A 14919-nucleotide genomic window follows, 5' to 3' on the forward strand; every position below is an offset into this window, starting at 1 on the left:
CTCTCCTTTGACAGCCATGATTTCATCCAAATTCTAGTCATGCATTCTATGGGAAGGAAGGACACACACAACATGCGCAAAATTATATGGCTAGAATTTCCCACTTCCCATTTTACACTCACCACCTTCACTTTGACATACACAGGACATAGTCCATAAACAGAACTTTCCCACCTCATGATTTTTAAAATATGAAAGACATGGGAATCAGCAGAAATTGATCTGGTGCAAGGTGTGAAAGATTCCCTAAAAGAAGAAAGTTGCAACTAAGCCAAAAACATGTTTCTAATTGTCTCAAAATGGTTTGGTACAAAGATCTGTTTATTACCCAACAATGTGACAGTGTATATACAAATACAGTGTGGAATGTGACATTTACAGGAAGTTTAAGTACATCATGCACAGACACTATTGCAATGTTATCTGAATAGTTCCAGAATATTAAGCTGAATAAATATTCCTTGCTTCAAAAAATCATTTTTACTTTTACATAAAAATATATAATATTGCACTCTTTACAAGGCCAGCAATTTTGCATATTGGTTTGTAACAAGTGGAATTCTACTTTATAAAAAAATAAGCCTTTGTGAACAACATCCCAAAACAGGGAGCACAAAAGCACCCCAAAACCACAATGTTTGTCTTTTTTCTCTTAAAGCACATCACATCAACATGAGCCAGGAAGCTTTTCAGTCTGTATTTGGACCTTACATTAACATTTAGACAGAGAAAAAACATGACTAAAGCCATCCCATACAATGCTGCTACAATAGATGCAGTTTAAAAATTTAAATTTAAAATTCAATCCATACAGTATGCAGCCACTTGCTTAATTGAACCAATGATGAGCCTTTGTGTAATGAACTATGAGAACATTTTTCTTAAGGTTTTCTAGTTTAAAAAGTTCTTCAGCTGGGAAGTCTCAAGAATTTCTGAAAAATATCTGGAATTTTCAAAAGAAGTGTAAAGATGGCTTGTGTGTGTGTGACCTTCGTCACAACCTGACCATTTAATATAAAGTGTTCTGAAAGCAGATGAGCCTTAAACATGAGAAGATACAGCAGTCTGCATGGCATTAGCACAACATGTCAGTGATGAAAAAGCAAAGCAATTTAAATGGAAAATGTAACTACATCAGACTTGCGTAGCATTCTTGCTTTACCATTTGCATGACTAGTAGGCACTCACTCATGGTGTCAGGTTTAGAGGTCTTCAAATCCATCAACTGAAATACCAATTTTTCATCTGGCCTAAGAATTCACATTTGTTAAACCTTTCACAGCAGAGGCTTAATTTTTCCACTCAGAAAATAGCACCCACGAATACACGACAAATTTGTGCAGTGTATCTGAGTAAACCTTGCCAAATCATCTGATGCTTATGAACATTGATTATTCAAGCAGTTAGGTTCAAATGTTTTACACTGTATTGAACCCCAATGACACTAGAACAGGAGCACATCTGTGCTGCCTTCTTTAACACCTCTTTTTAGAGCTCTGGAAGATAAGCTGTGTGTACATAATAGATGTTCTGCCACAGAACTGCAACAACCAACTATTGCAAAATTAGGGAGTTCACACTGCATTGTGATCTAACCACTGTTTCATGATGCCATGAGGTGTCCACCCATCACTAAGACAAATACTTTATTTTCATCTGTTGCAAAGACTAGTACATTAACAGAGAAGATGGCAAAAATTACAAATATAAAGATAGCAGAAATTAATTTTTTAGCATTACAATACCATAAGGTGGTGCAAAAAGCACCTACTAAGTTCTTTGCTTCTCAAAAAAAGCAATTTAAAGTGGTCGTTGATTTTTAAGTTTTTGATTGCTTATCCCAGAGCTAACCATACCACGCTCAACTAATCAGATATACATATGCTGACATTTGAATAGATATTTACAGAACTTGATGCTGCTGATATTTTACAAACTAAGAGGGGGAATAAGCACAGAATTTTTTTAAATACTTCTGTCCAAGAAGTGATTTAAAAAAATCCTCTTGGTGTTTTATATTGCAGCATTGAGCACTTACTAGTCACTTTGCTGGCATTGAATAATATGACCAGAGCTTCCTGCTGACCTGGATATGCTTCAAGTTTGTGCATGCACAAATGCAATCTTACAACCACCTTAGACTGCTCTTTTAAAAAAACCCATCAATTCAGTCACTCTAGAGACATTCAAAGTACTTCAAAGTCCAGTTAAATAAGAGATCCTATAATCTATCTTGGATTAAAGTGCATCAGAGACATGAGTTAGCAGCAGACCCTGCCGTCACCCAGCCGCGTAGCTGCTGAGGAACGAGTAGAACATGGGCAGCTTGAGGCGCTGCTGGTCCTTGCGGCACCAGGCTATGACATTGCCGTCGCTGTTAGCTGTGAACAAGTGATGACCATCGCAGGAAAACGTAAGGCTGCAAAACAAGAAAAGAGTCTATTTTTGTACCAGATGTGGTTATTTATAATGCTAGAAGGCATTAAAAGCCCATGAGAGTTCAGCCAACAAAGATTAGCTGTCAGGGGAGACCCAGGGCATACATTAACGTAGCAATGTATTGTGTGTATCTGCTTATTCATTTGTACCCAAACAGGCTGAACTACAGCTTTGGCCAGCACTTCAACATCCCCTGCGGTTTACTACTCAATTCTTTGCAGAGTCAAAGAAAAGGGCAGCATCAGTAGCAACATCCTACTCTCTTCCCTTCTGTTTCTGAAAGGATTTTCTGCAACAGAGCTCAGTGCCCTCTGAACTTGCTTTGCTGACAAAGGCACAAACTAAATCCATCAGATTTCATGGCAAAGCACAGGACTTTTGTTCAGATGGGCACTTCTTGAGCTGTAACAGGGCTAGTAAAGCCCTGCAGTCATGTTATGGGTAATGTTAGAGAGCATGAAGGTCAGCATCCATTTTCTGTCACATTTAAGCAGGAAACTTTAAATTATTCAATAGCTACTAAATCATTATCAACAAGCTGTGTAAAGTATGCTTCTTAAAGGAGGTAACAAAGACAATAACTGCTATCGGACAATCCTTTTCATTTCTAAAAAAAAAAGTCGTTTGGATTTTAAATGGTATTTCAGCAACAGTCAAAACAAAATTTTTCAGAGTGCTTTGTTCCTATGCTAACGTTAGGATGATAAAATTTTGACGTAACTCTAAGACCTCTGTGCAGACTGCTGTACCACTGGGGATATCAAAGACTCAGTCCTTTGACTGTATTCTGAAAATGCTTTGGCACAAGAATTCTGCCTATACAAATCAAGGGGACTCAGAGAAAACTAACTACACAAGCACTCCAAAATGGCAGCTTCCAGGCTCCTCTGAGTTTACCTTCCTCCAGCATCAGAAAAAATGGTAAGGGAAAGTGCAGTGTTTTCATTTAATTTTGCAGAAGAAACACTGTCAATCTTAACTTTGTCAGAATTAAATAATCTCATTTTAACACAGATTCTGAGGAAAAATATTAAATTTAAAAGTAAGAGCAGTAAGTATTGTTCAGTTTTCAAGGAAATCCTGCTAATTTCCATCTGCCAGCAGCAGAACCTAGTTATTACTGTCATTATAAACACAGTACACTTATGCTCATTTTGCTTTCATTAATAATTAGTAGGTTTGCACTGCTCTTTTTAGACATGGGTGTTTACCTCCTATTTTCATGTTCAACACTCAAGACTATTTTGTTATGGTTTTGGTTGTGGGTTTGTTCCCCACCCCCCAAAGAGAAAATGCATTTATTGTATACTTAAGATCTTTTTACCTTACAATAGGTTTGGCTGACTTTGAAAATGTTATTTCTCGTACTGGCTTCAAGTCCCATGTACTCCACAGTCTGAAAAAAAGAGCCATTTTTCTTCACACTTGATTTTACAAATATTTCAGTGATAATCTATTTAACAACTGCTAAGACAGGGATCTGAGTAACAGCTTATCCACTTTGTTCAAAGCCAAATACCAGCATGATGTTTGGCTACATGCTCTCAAACTGTGAGCCTAAGTTATAGAGCATTTCAATAAATAAGTGTTTCAAATTACCTTACAACTCCATTTTCAAGGCCCCCTGCAATCACATTGACAGACACACCTTCAGGCTGGTTTGAGAATGCAACAGAGCAAATACTTTCCCTGCAGTGCACATGGCCAACAAGATCACCATTAACTGTCCAAAGTCTCAAATCACTGCCTCCTCCAACTGCAACAGAACATAGCATGGGAGTATTTAAAAAAAGAAATCTAGAACACAGTTAAGTCTATAATACTTAAATATTCCATGGCAAAGAGTTCAACTTCTTGAGAGCTCATAAGGTTTAATTGACTGAGTGATGTCTGCAATACTTCTCTCTCCCTGTGACAGGAAGCATGCAAACCACCAAGCCACTGCAGTGATTTAGAAGCCATCACATCATATTTATGGAACATTTTACTTACAAAACACTGTGAATTTACTTTTAATGACCAATTTTCATGGACTAACAGGGAAGGTACTAAGATGAAATTCATACTAGCTATTTAAGCAGTTGGCTCTTGTACCTTGGCTTGCATTTTAAACAAAATACTTAAAAATAGCAAGCACAGTTCTCTTACCTGGTTATCTGGCATTATTTGATTCTGTCAAAGAACTAATAACCCAAGTATTGCTTTTGCCTTAAAAAGAATTGTCTTAAAAGCAAATGTGATATTCCGTGCTAATTAAAAATAGAATGTTTTGCAGGAAAAAACCTGATTTGTGAGCTATAGCAATGGACTTGAAAGTCTGTAATTAAGTTTAAAAATCTAAACATTAGGTTTCTGAAACTGCCAGAATAATGTCCCCTTGTCCTTTAATGCCCCTTGCCTATGCTCTGTAATACTCTGTACTCCCCTGAAGGACTGTACCTTTGACAACAAATCTCTGTTAAAATGAAAGCAATCAACATCACAAAATGTGAGTCTCCCAGTGTCTTTGAAATTTCAAGTCTTTTTATAGAGACTAAGCTGCTGGCCTTCCTATCTCTACATTATATTCAAACACCTGTCTACTCACTCCTGAAGAAATTTGTATGTTACTATGTAAAAAAACCGCAAAATGTTGCTCCTGTATGACTGAATACATCCTCCGATGATTAATACACACTCAGTAACTAATTTAATTACAAGTCTCATGATTTATTTGGTCTGCAAGTCAAAACAGCTTTCTTGACTGACAAATATACCTGAATCACAAACTGTTGCAATATCACCAGTGGTTTCACTAGCTGAAACTGCAGTCACAGGACTCTTGTGTCCAGCCAGGCTCTGGACATAGCACAGCCTGAAGAAAACAAAGGGAACAAGCCTAAATTTCAGACTCAAGTGCAGAAAAGGCTCTTTAGGGAAAATATAAAAGAGAATGGAATTAATTTCAATCAACATTTTGCACAATTATGGTATTTTTCACATTCACTATAAACTTTTAGCACCTTTTATGAGAAAAAACAGTAAGGGTTTGATTTCACAGTAAGATACACATAGAACTAATTCAACTAACTTCAAAAGGACAAAGATACTCAAGAGCTGGAAAACCTGTATTTATGAGAAAGCTATGGGAAAGAGTTACATATATATATTTGTACCTGTTCAAATCCCATATTATGCAGGTTCCATCTTTGCTGACACTTATCATTATACTGTATGGTTTGCACACAAACAAGCTTGTTATTTCTGCTGTGTGTCCATACAGATGGACTTGTGACTCCATTTCTATCTCTGAAGGCTGAAAAACAGCAAGATAAAACGAACTCTCATGAAAAAGAAAACGAATGTCTCTTCTTCTAAAAAAGATAAGCCTAGTTTAATTCTTAGAATTCATAAAAATTGTTCCCACTGCTTTTAATATCATAATTTGACCAACTATGTTAATGCTTTATTATGTTTAACACTTTATAATGTGATAAGACAACAATATCATTAATGTTCAACTTTTTGCTTCCACTGCTTTAGCCTCAGCAAATATTTTGATGTGATAGGATGAACTGAAATGAAGAAACACTGTACTTTCATCTCAATTACACACCTTAAAGTCAGCTGATTTGTTTTCTGCAAGACTGCTCTTTCCATACAATAAATGACAGTTCTCAATATTTTAGTATCTAGTGGAAGCATTTGGAAACATAAAAGGAAAGTCCAGCTCAGAAATTGTCACTCTCTCTATAGCAAATTACTAGGAATTCCTCAAGTTGGTGCCAAGTTCTTCAATGACACCAAGTTAGAAAAACATGCAGGAAGTCAACTTTAAATATAGAAATTGCTAGGTAAAAATTAAAGGAGCAAAATTTAACACCAAACACTTTTTATTCAAGTTACATAATTTGAAATGATTCAGACTTCCTGAAAACTGGTTAAGTTGAAGGAACTGCTTAATCAGAATGCTAATGCGTTATTTAAAACAACTTTCTGTTCAGAGATTAGAATAATCTTTGTAAAGGAAGAGAACAGTTTCCTGCTTGTTTCCTCACACGTCAGAACACATCATCTGCATTTTTATATGAGGGTACAGGATGCCTATAGCAGGTCTACAAAAAAAAGTTGAAAATTAAAACAGACAAGATGAAAGTATACATATGCTCAACTCACAGGCTGTAGAAAATTAACATGTCTTTCTGCACTAAAAGGGACAATATAATCTATGTAATACTACAAAAGGCAGTGCAGTGTCTGACAACAGAAAGATCTGCCGGTTTACTCTTGCTACTGAGCATCTCATCCATGTAAGTAATTTATGAAAGTGCCCAGTTGTCATTCTCAGTGTTATCTCACATAGAAAAATCCTTCTCTAATCCTTGCTCAGTTGAGAGAAAAAAACCCCCAAAATTTTCCGGAACAGCAACAAACCAGATTTGTGTTTTTATGAAGAACTAATTTTGATAACCATTTTACTATGCTACTCCCACCTCCTTTAAGTGTTTGCTCTTGATCTGCATTTCAACACTTGAACTGAAAGCAGCACCCACCTTTAGCAGCTTTTCTATACAGTTCTAATAGCAATGGTTTATCAGTTCTTACTGTAACAATATTGCAATGAGACAAACTGGAATTCTAACTGTATTAAGTTATATTAAGTTTTAATAAGTTACGAAATAGGTGTTTCTCACGACTGAAATGTTGTCCATTTCTTATTTCCCACCTGCTTTTACGTGACAACTTCTGAAATGCTATCTAGATGTGGGAAAACATGCACATACATATCTACCTTTAAACAGCAGGTCTTTCTCCCTCAGCACTTGAGTGGAGAATTGAAATTATCACTTCCCTGTTTTACTCAAACAGGTCCTTCAAGTGCACTGTTTGCAAGACAACTGTCTGTCAGCAAGTGAAGGCTAAAGTAATATGTACACCAGACACCTGTGGCTGAGGGTCTCATGCAGGTGTGACTTACTGTGAACAGATCACAGTTTCAAACAGTACTTCATTGGGTTTTGACCATTGTAAGGCAAGGAAAAACAGAGCACCTGAAGCACAACGTGGAGGCATTTTTGAATTCTGACAGCATGCCTTTGAGTCCCCATATCCAATTAACAACATGGTATCTGCTTCATGCATGTGCATTGCATTTATACAAATGTGAAACAGGGCAAAAGGGTCATGTTTCAAGTACTGCTTTAAAACAAACTGTTCACTCTGTCGCTGATCACCTGAGAAGATGGATACAGAGCAGATGTCAGGAAGCACATTTGCATTCCCTGCAGCCCTGACCTGTGTAACTGACTCAACAACAGGAGCTACAAAATTGACACAAGGTCCATCTGCCTGGGGCACGTAAAACTGTCAGTGCTGAGAAATTCAGTCAAGATGGTCTCAAAGAACATCATCTGTACAGATGAACAAAAAATCACTTGTTTCTACAAAACAGAAGGAACTCAAGAATCATAACCCTACTAACTAGAGTTTCTCTTTGGCTTTGCAGAAGGCAAGTATATTTAATTTCTATTTAAAAAAAAAAACTAACTGGAATTCAAGTCTCAGTACAGGTTATTTACAAGGTCACTGTTCTGGAGAGCAGTTAAGGTGCCTGACTTAAGATCCAACTGACTGAAGCTGGCAGGCTTCAAGCTCTGCTTCGTTTTTTATACTCAAAGTGCTGCTGAGCTTAGGAAGTAAGAGTGGCAGATCACCAGCAACTGGAAGAAAGCCAAGGGGAAAAAAAAACCATAAAAACAAAAAAATACAACAAAAAACCCCAAAAAACCAAAAAAAACCCAAACAAAAACCCCCCACTGTGTTTGTGCTCTTTCTAGTCTAAGCATCTGCTGTTGGGTAGGCAGAGCAGATCGTACCAAAGTTCTCTCTAGCTCATGCTAATGCAGTGATTCAAGAGCATCAAGGAGTACAATACCACAAATGTGTTTGCCAATACCTGTATCAAGCTAAATTTGGATAATCAGTTTAGTTCAGTTGTTGGTATGGGTAATCCTGCAAACACACCTAAAATGAGCTGCTAAGAAATTTGCCTACTCTTTGTAAGAAACTATGGCAAATAGAAGTTACTGCTAAATAAAGTATGGAAGCTTTGAAACTCAGTCGGAATCAGATTACTAATTTGGAATTCTATTTATGCTTTCATACAATGTTTATTAGCAAACAGTATCAAGGGAATTTCTACTACTCTCAGTATTTTCCACTAACAGATTAACTAATGTAAATTACTTTCTCCCTTCCCTACTCGCACCTTTTCCCCTTGGAGAATATGACAAAGTAAAGAGGCCTGGTTGGTTAATATATACACTGTCTGAGAATTCACCCTGGCTCTCCATAGTTCAAGTGCATTCTGCACTTGAATTATTGTTTACTTTGGGGAATTGCATTCCACAGTTTCAGGTAAAGCATTGAAAGGCTCTGTCTCCTTCACAGAGAAAGTTACTCCTCAATGCATGGACCTTCACTGTGCCAGAGAGCCTCAATTTCAAGCCCTGGCCTGAATACAGTCAGAGCTGTACATGTTGTGCACTCAGGTGATGAGGGCTGACTAAAGGCTACCTGCATGTAAACAACAGTTTAAACACACAAAGAAACATGCTGAGATGTCAGAGGATCCTTCAAAAATAAATACAAAAAATGCACATGATTTTTTTAGCAATTATCCAGCATGTCTCTTTTTCTCATTTTTCCTGTTTTAAAAAAAAGACTGTAATAGTAAATACACCTAAATCTTTAATTATGAATTCTATCCAAGGCAACTTACTGTATTGCTAGTGAATCTGTTCATATATGCTGTGATGACACCGGATTTACTACCTGTGAACAGCTGACAACTGTCTGGCACCCAAGCACAGCTTGTTACCTTGAAAAGACAACACAAAGACAAAAAAATTAGAACAGAAAAACTATTCTAACTGCTCTTTGCATTATGCCATAGCATTTGGTCAAACTGATTCTTTACTAGTCATCCTAGGAAATGCCATGTAAAAAACCTAAACTAAAGAAATCCAAGAGCTAAAATATAAAAAAAAAGAGCTCCAGATTATATTTGTTGCTATGTCAGAAACCACATAAACAGGGAGTTCTGTGTAGCCTGGAATTCACAGCTGAAGAGCAGTGAACTAGTGCAGACTTCTAGATCTGCAACTACATCAGCCACCAAAATCTTTTTGGCAGGATTTTACCAATCACTGGAGCGTGACTGAGATGATGCAGCAAGATTGACAGAGATTATTCCTAGCAGCCTTGTAGGCAATCTTTTTCAAATGGATCCTAAACTGTAGTGGAGTAGTTCTAATATTGGGCGCCTATATCTTTTTTCTGTGTTGATTTTTCTTTGGACAAAACTTAAATGTTTTTAAATCCACAATTATATTCCATAGGAAGAAAAAATTACAAAAATCAAATGAATTCAAAAGGAATCTTTATCTAGTACAGGAAAACAACCAGGAATAAGATACAGTGGAGCCATAAGGAACATATTCCAAAGGAAATTAAAAAAAAAAAAAAAAAGTTGTGTTTGGATGCTCATGTCCAAAAAAAGCTAAAGCAGGAGCACCTACTGCCAGGCCAAGCCATCACTTCAACTACCAACATTAAACTGAAGAGCAAGAGACTGATTTCTTTTTACCTGATGGAGCTGTGAACTCTGTATAAAATTTACTGGAGGTTCACTTTGCTTGCTTTTCAGTCGTAAAATGTTATCAGCATATCCCCAGCTCAGGATGGCTGACCACTGAATGTCAGTACTGTGCATGCTCCTCACGCCTGAAGGAAGACACAAAAGGTTGTGTCATACACAGTAAGGCTCAATCACTTTAACAGTCAACAACCAAAGTCTCAGGTTCATGTTTTATCACAAGCTAAAACACAACTCCCCCAAAGATTCAAAATAAGGTATTTTCCATTAGGCTACGTAATCTGTAAAGTATTATAAACAAACACAATTTCCAGAGACCGAATGAACATTTAGTTTTCTCCAAAGACAGTCTGCAACCTGGACAAAGCTTTTTTTGAAGAAGCATTGCATCTCTTGAGAATAGAGAAAAGGGGAAGAGGGTTGACAGTACTTCCCAGCTAGAGAAATGATTGCTCATAACTTCAAGGAGAATGTCATTTGTTTTTGTTGACTAAATGTGATGTATTTTTGCAAACCTGCACTGGTATATGCTACCAAGAAAACAAAAGAGATTGTGAGAACCTGTTTGTATATTCTCAATAAGAATCCCTCCAAGAAGTTTAACTGAAAGCAGAAGATCCTTCATCTCTACGTTTTTACTGTTAACTTTGCTCATTGTCTGCCTCTAAAATCCATTTCTTAAACTTTCCTTTTTGTTGCCACATGAGTTTTCTCATCTGTTCTTCAGTTCTTGGACTCAATTTGCTGCCAAGTTCTAAAGTTAAATCCTCATGCTTCAGTCACTTTAATGAAAAAGATGAACTTAGTTACAGAATGCCTCTATTGTAGTATTCAAAATTACAAGTAAAATCCACTCTCCAGGGAAGATACCACACATGTAAAAGCTGTTAATGGAATTATAAATTAATCTTTAGCAAAAGCAACTAAATTTGGGAAGTTTGCTGGAGAACAACAGTAGCATTAGATTTTTGTTTATGGCTCATTTCACATTTACTGTGCATATAGAGAATAATCACAAATTCATACCTTGCTCCTTGCTATATATCATCAAAAGGCAAAACTTGCTGGACAAACCACAGATAGCTTTAGTTGGTAAAGCTTGGAGAGAGCCAAACCTTTCTCCATGTGGTTGGCTAAAGCAGACAACAGGGTCTGGAGCACTTGGGGAACCAACATATTCTCCCCACTTCAAGCCTTTTATCCATGGTAATGGACTCTAAAAGAAGCACAAGATAAGGTTCAAATTATAGAATTTCCTGAAAAACAATTTCATTAGTAATGGCAAATGATTTCTATCACTTTCCTGTAAACAATCACATGGTAAGGACAGCTGAAGATTTACATCAAAAACCACTAGAACAACAAGTTCAAAGCATTATAGTTCCACCACTTTAACTGTTGACTTTAAGTGGTTTCTACTACTTCTTTAAAGGCATAAGCAGCAAGCTTCTAGTTCAGGCAGTTTAGTGAAAAATACACATTTCTCTAAATCTAAGGATTCACTTTCTCTCTGGACTTCAGGGAAAACAAGTGTATGAAGTGAAGAAAGTTTAACTGTCCTACAGGCAGTAAAAAACCTGAGGATGGAATAAAGTACAGTGTGTGTTTGCCTACTACAGATCTGCACACAGATTCCACAATTCATCACTGAAAATATAAAACTGGTTAAGTGAAATGCTTTTCTACACCTATTTGCCAAAACCAAGATAAATTCAGATCTTAGTTTACACAAAATGTAACACAAATGCATGATGGTATTTTCACTATCACTTACTAATTTTGTGTATTTTCTTTAAAGTACAGAATAGCAAGGTGCACTTCTAGGAAGGAAACTATACGAAGGATACAGGGTAGACCAATTACAGCATATGAATATTAATTAAACCATCTTGCAATTCAAAATTACATACTGGATAAATTATTTCTTTAGTGTGTTCTCTGGTTTCTCTGAAAGCAAACTGCACTAGTAGTCCCATGGCAGCAGGAAGTTCTCCTTCCATGATAAGCCTGGATCCAGGTCTACTAACATGAGCTGTATGGAATAGCTGGCGAGGTGTTTGCCCATATGTTTTTATCATTGTTTCAAGGGCTCTTCTCTGAACAGGATCTTCAACAGCAGAAACATCCATCCCAAAATAGGTCTACAGGGAAAAAAAAAGGGGGAGGGGCAAGAATAAGCTTGTTAAGTTTGTCTTTTGGAAAGATTTTGCAACAAATACACACAAATTCAGAGGCAGACAATTCAGTTGTTTGCTTAAGGTGTGGACCAGAAGTCCTCCCACAATGGCTGTGCTGACTGTAGAGCCTGAGAACAATAACCTTGTCACCTCCTCTTTATTGCAATGACTACCACTTTAAGGATTACCATGTGAGCTGCTCTTACCTACGTGCCATGACCAATTTCTGTCAAAGAGGTTTTCTGTGAGACCTTAATCAATCTGTGCAAAACTGGAAGGGTTGCTGATGATATACAAGAGAACCAGAAAGAGTTGGAGAAGTTTTCTTTGCCTCTTTTTAATGAGCATACTAAAGCTCTCTTTTGGGGTAGGAAACGAGAAAGAAACCCCATACTTCAAGAGAGAGGAAATTATTTCCTTCTACTTGTCTTTTTCATGCCTCTCCAATTGTGCACCACACGCTTTTCCTCAGTCACACCAAAGGTCTTGGATTTTCACTTAAAAAAATTATGAACAATATTTGAACCTCAATGTACTAACCAAATCAATACTTAAGCACAAAAAGAGGGAAAGAAAGCGAAGTATTTGGATGGCTACTTGAAAAAGCCATCACTGCTATACACTACTGTTTTATTACCTTTTCTAGCCATAGAACAAATACTAAAACCAGGAAACATTTGAATGCATTTAAAACCAGGACTACCTGCTTGGCAAACCTTGTGATAGTAAGGACTGAAGCTAAAGAACACAATCCAAGACATCCACGTTACAATTAAGTAGTGAAACTCTGTAAGTCTTTCCATTAAATGAAGACTTATTTGAAAATAAATTTACTGTAGAGAAAAGTGCACGTTTGAGGGACAGAATACAAGAGGTATATGAAGGAACACACTATAAGCTCAGGACAAGCAGAACTATTTTAATCCTATCAAAAGCTCCATTACCACCTGCCTAAATTAAAAGCTTTTGAATTAGGCAGAAGCAGACACACACAGTTACAATAATCAGACTACTGCAAGCCACTGCAAACAATTATCCAGGAAGTCTAAATCCCAGACCTGATCATCCCCCACACCTAGTTCAAGGCAAGAAGGAAGAACAAAAATTCACCAAGTCTCACAATACTCCCTGGGATCTTACAGTCCAACACTGAAATGGTTAAAGCCTTTCCTTATTCTACAACACTTCATGAGCAAGGAATCTTGTTTCATGCTGGATGTTTTCCAAGCAAGGCAGATCAAAGTCTCCCCCATTAAGTTACTAAGGACAATGAACAAACACAGTGCTTAACAAATACTTACTGCAGGATGAAAGACATTAATAGCCTGAACAGAGGCCTTGCCTTTTTGCTTATAACCAAACACCAAGTCAATCCAGTGACAGATTGTCTGGGAAACATGATCAGACTCCAAAGCCTGACGATGAATCAAGATGAACAGACGAGGATCATTACGAGCCCAGGGTGGAAGATTGACATGGTTAACTCTGTCACCATTTTGACGTACTCCAAAATCAAAACCTAGAAACAGGGGAGCAAATATTCCAACATTAGTTGACAGTAACTTCAAAAGGGTCTTTCTAGGGTTCTACAAAATTAAATTATTAAACACAGTGATTACTGATCAACAAAGCAGCATAATTAACAAGTTCCTCCAAAACACATTCAGCTGTACACACTCATTCAAAGAAAAAAAAAAAAAATCAGAAAACAGCAAACTCCCTTGCCCCACAGACAAAATTAGGGAAGAACTTAGCTTAAGACCTACATAAGTCCCATATGCTCTTCTAGCATATCCCACAAATTTGTGCCAGATTTCTCCCCTACATCTACTACTTAGCATTTTCAGCCAAGGGATATAAATGTTCTCAGTTTCAACCCATAAACTCATACAATCATACAACTCTTTTGGGTATGTAGTTTTGTTGTACTTTTAGTATACCTTCTCTGTTAACTAAAAAGTCGGGAAGGTAGAAAAATTCTGGTATAAGCTCCTTTACATCAGTCATTGATTCATACGAAGAGAGTCGCCAGGTTGTATTGGTAGAGTGAAAAGTTCTGTCTGGGATGTCAAAACTTTGATCTGTAAAGAAATCCAAACTGAATTGTTACATTGATGGACACTAACAGCTGCACATCTGCAACTTCACATAGTTAACTGCTCTCCAGTTAGCTGAGAACATTTAGAATTATTTTATCTCAATTGCTATGTGTTACACACATGCACTGCAAGTCAAATATAGGTCAGATTTTTATGCTACAGAAACTAAGGTATAAACATCAGATGAACAGCTTTATAGTCTAGCTTGAAAATTTCAAGAATGGATCTACTATTAATGTATACCAGATTTAATTTTACCGAGCCCAGCTGTTTGGAATTGAAAAACTATGCTAAATAGGGTAAAATAGAGCATTCTTTGGTCATCAGAACAAGATCCAGATGTGAAAGGCAAGTGCAAGCAAATGTAAACCTACCTTGATAAGCTAAAAACATTTTAGTAAAAGGTGGCAGCCTAACTAGGAAATGAAGCACAGTTCCACTGTTAGAATAATGAGATCCATAGTGATATGGTTGCACAGGGGGCATTGGATCATCCTCTCGTGCTCCTTTACGGTACTCTTCTTCTAAATACTAGAAAGACAGTAGACAAAAAAAATCCTCCTGCTTA

General features: G+C 37.0%; 1 protein-coding gene across 1 annotated transcript in view; it reads right to left on the minus strand.

Moving 5' to 3' along the window:
* LOC146439589 (guanine nucleotide-binding protein G(I)/G(S)/G(O) subunit gamma-4-like) overlaps positions 1–14919 on the minus strand; it is a 92728-nt gene that overhangs the window by 16833 nt on the left and 60976 nt on the right. The window contains exons 42-53 of the mRNA XM_085055506.1: positions 14726–14882; positions 14193–14333; positions 13554–13771; positions 11986–12216; positions 11102–11291; positions 10067–10203; positions 9200–9298; positions 5595–5734; positions 5196–5293; positions 4039–4195; positions 3764–3835; positions 304–2419 (exon numbers count right to left, since the gene is read on the minus strand). Of these exons, the coding sequence (XP_084911632.1) occupies positions 2281–2419; positions 3764–3835; positions 4039–4195; positions 5196–5293; positions 5595–5734; positions 9200–9298; positions 10067–10203; positions 11102–11291; positions 11986–12216; positions 13554–13771; positions 14193–14333; positions 14726–14882 (1779 nt within the window). The 3' untranslated portion in view covers positions 304–2280. Of the gene's footprint in view, positions 2420–3763; positions 3836–4038; positions 4196–5195; positions 5294–5594; positions 5735–9199; positions 9299–10066; positions 10204–11101; positions 11292–11985; positions 12217–13553; positions 13772–14192; positions 14334–14725; positions 14883–14919 lie in introns of the transcript that reaches the window.

This window comes from Lichenostomus cassidix, chromosome 3 (assembly GCF_008360975.1).
Source record: "Lichenostomus cassidix isolate B80296 chromosome 3, HeHo_3.0, whole genome shotgun sequence".
In the NCBI taxonomy this organism is placed as follows: domain Eukaryota; kingdom Metazoa; phylum Chordata; class Aves; order Passeriformes; family Meliphagidae; genus Lichenostomus; species Lichenostomus cassidix.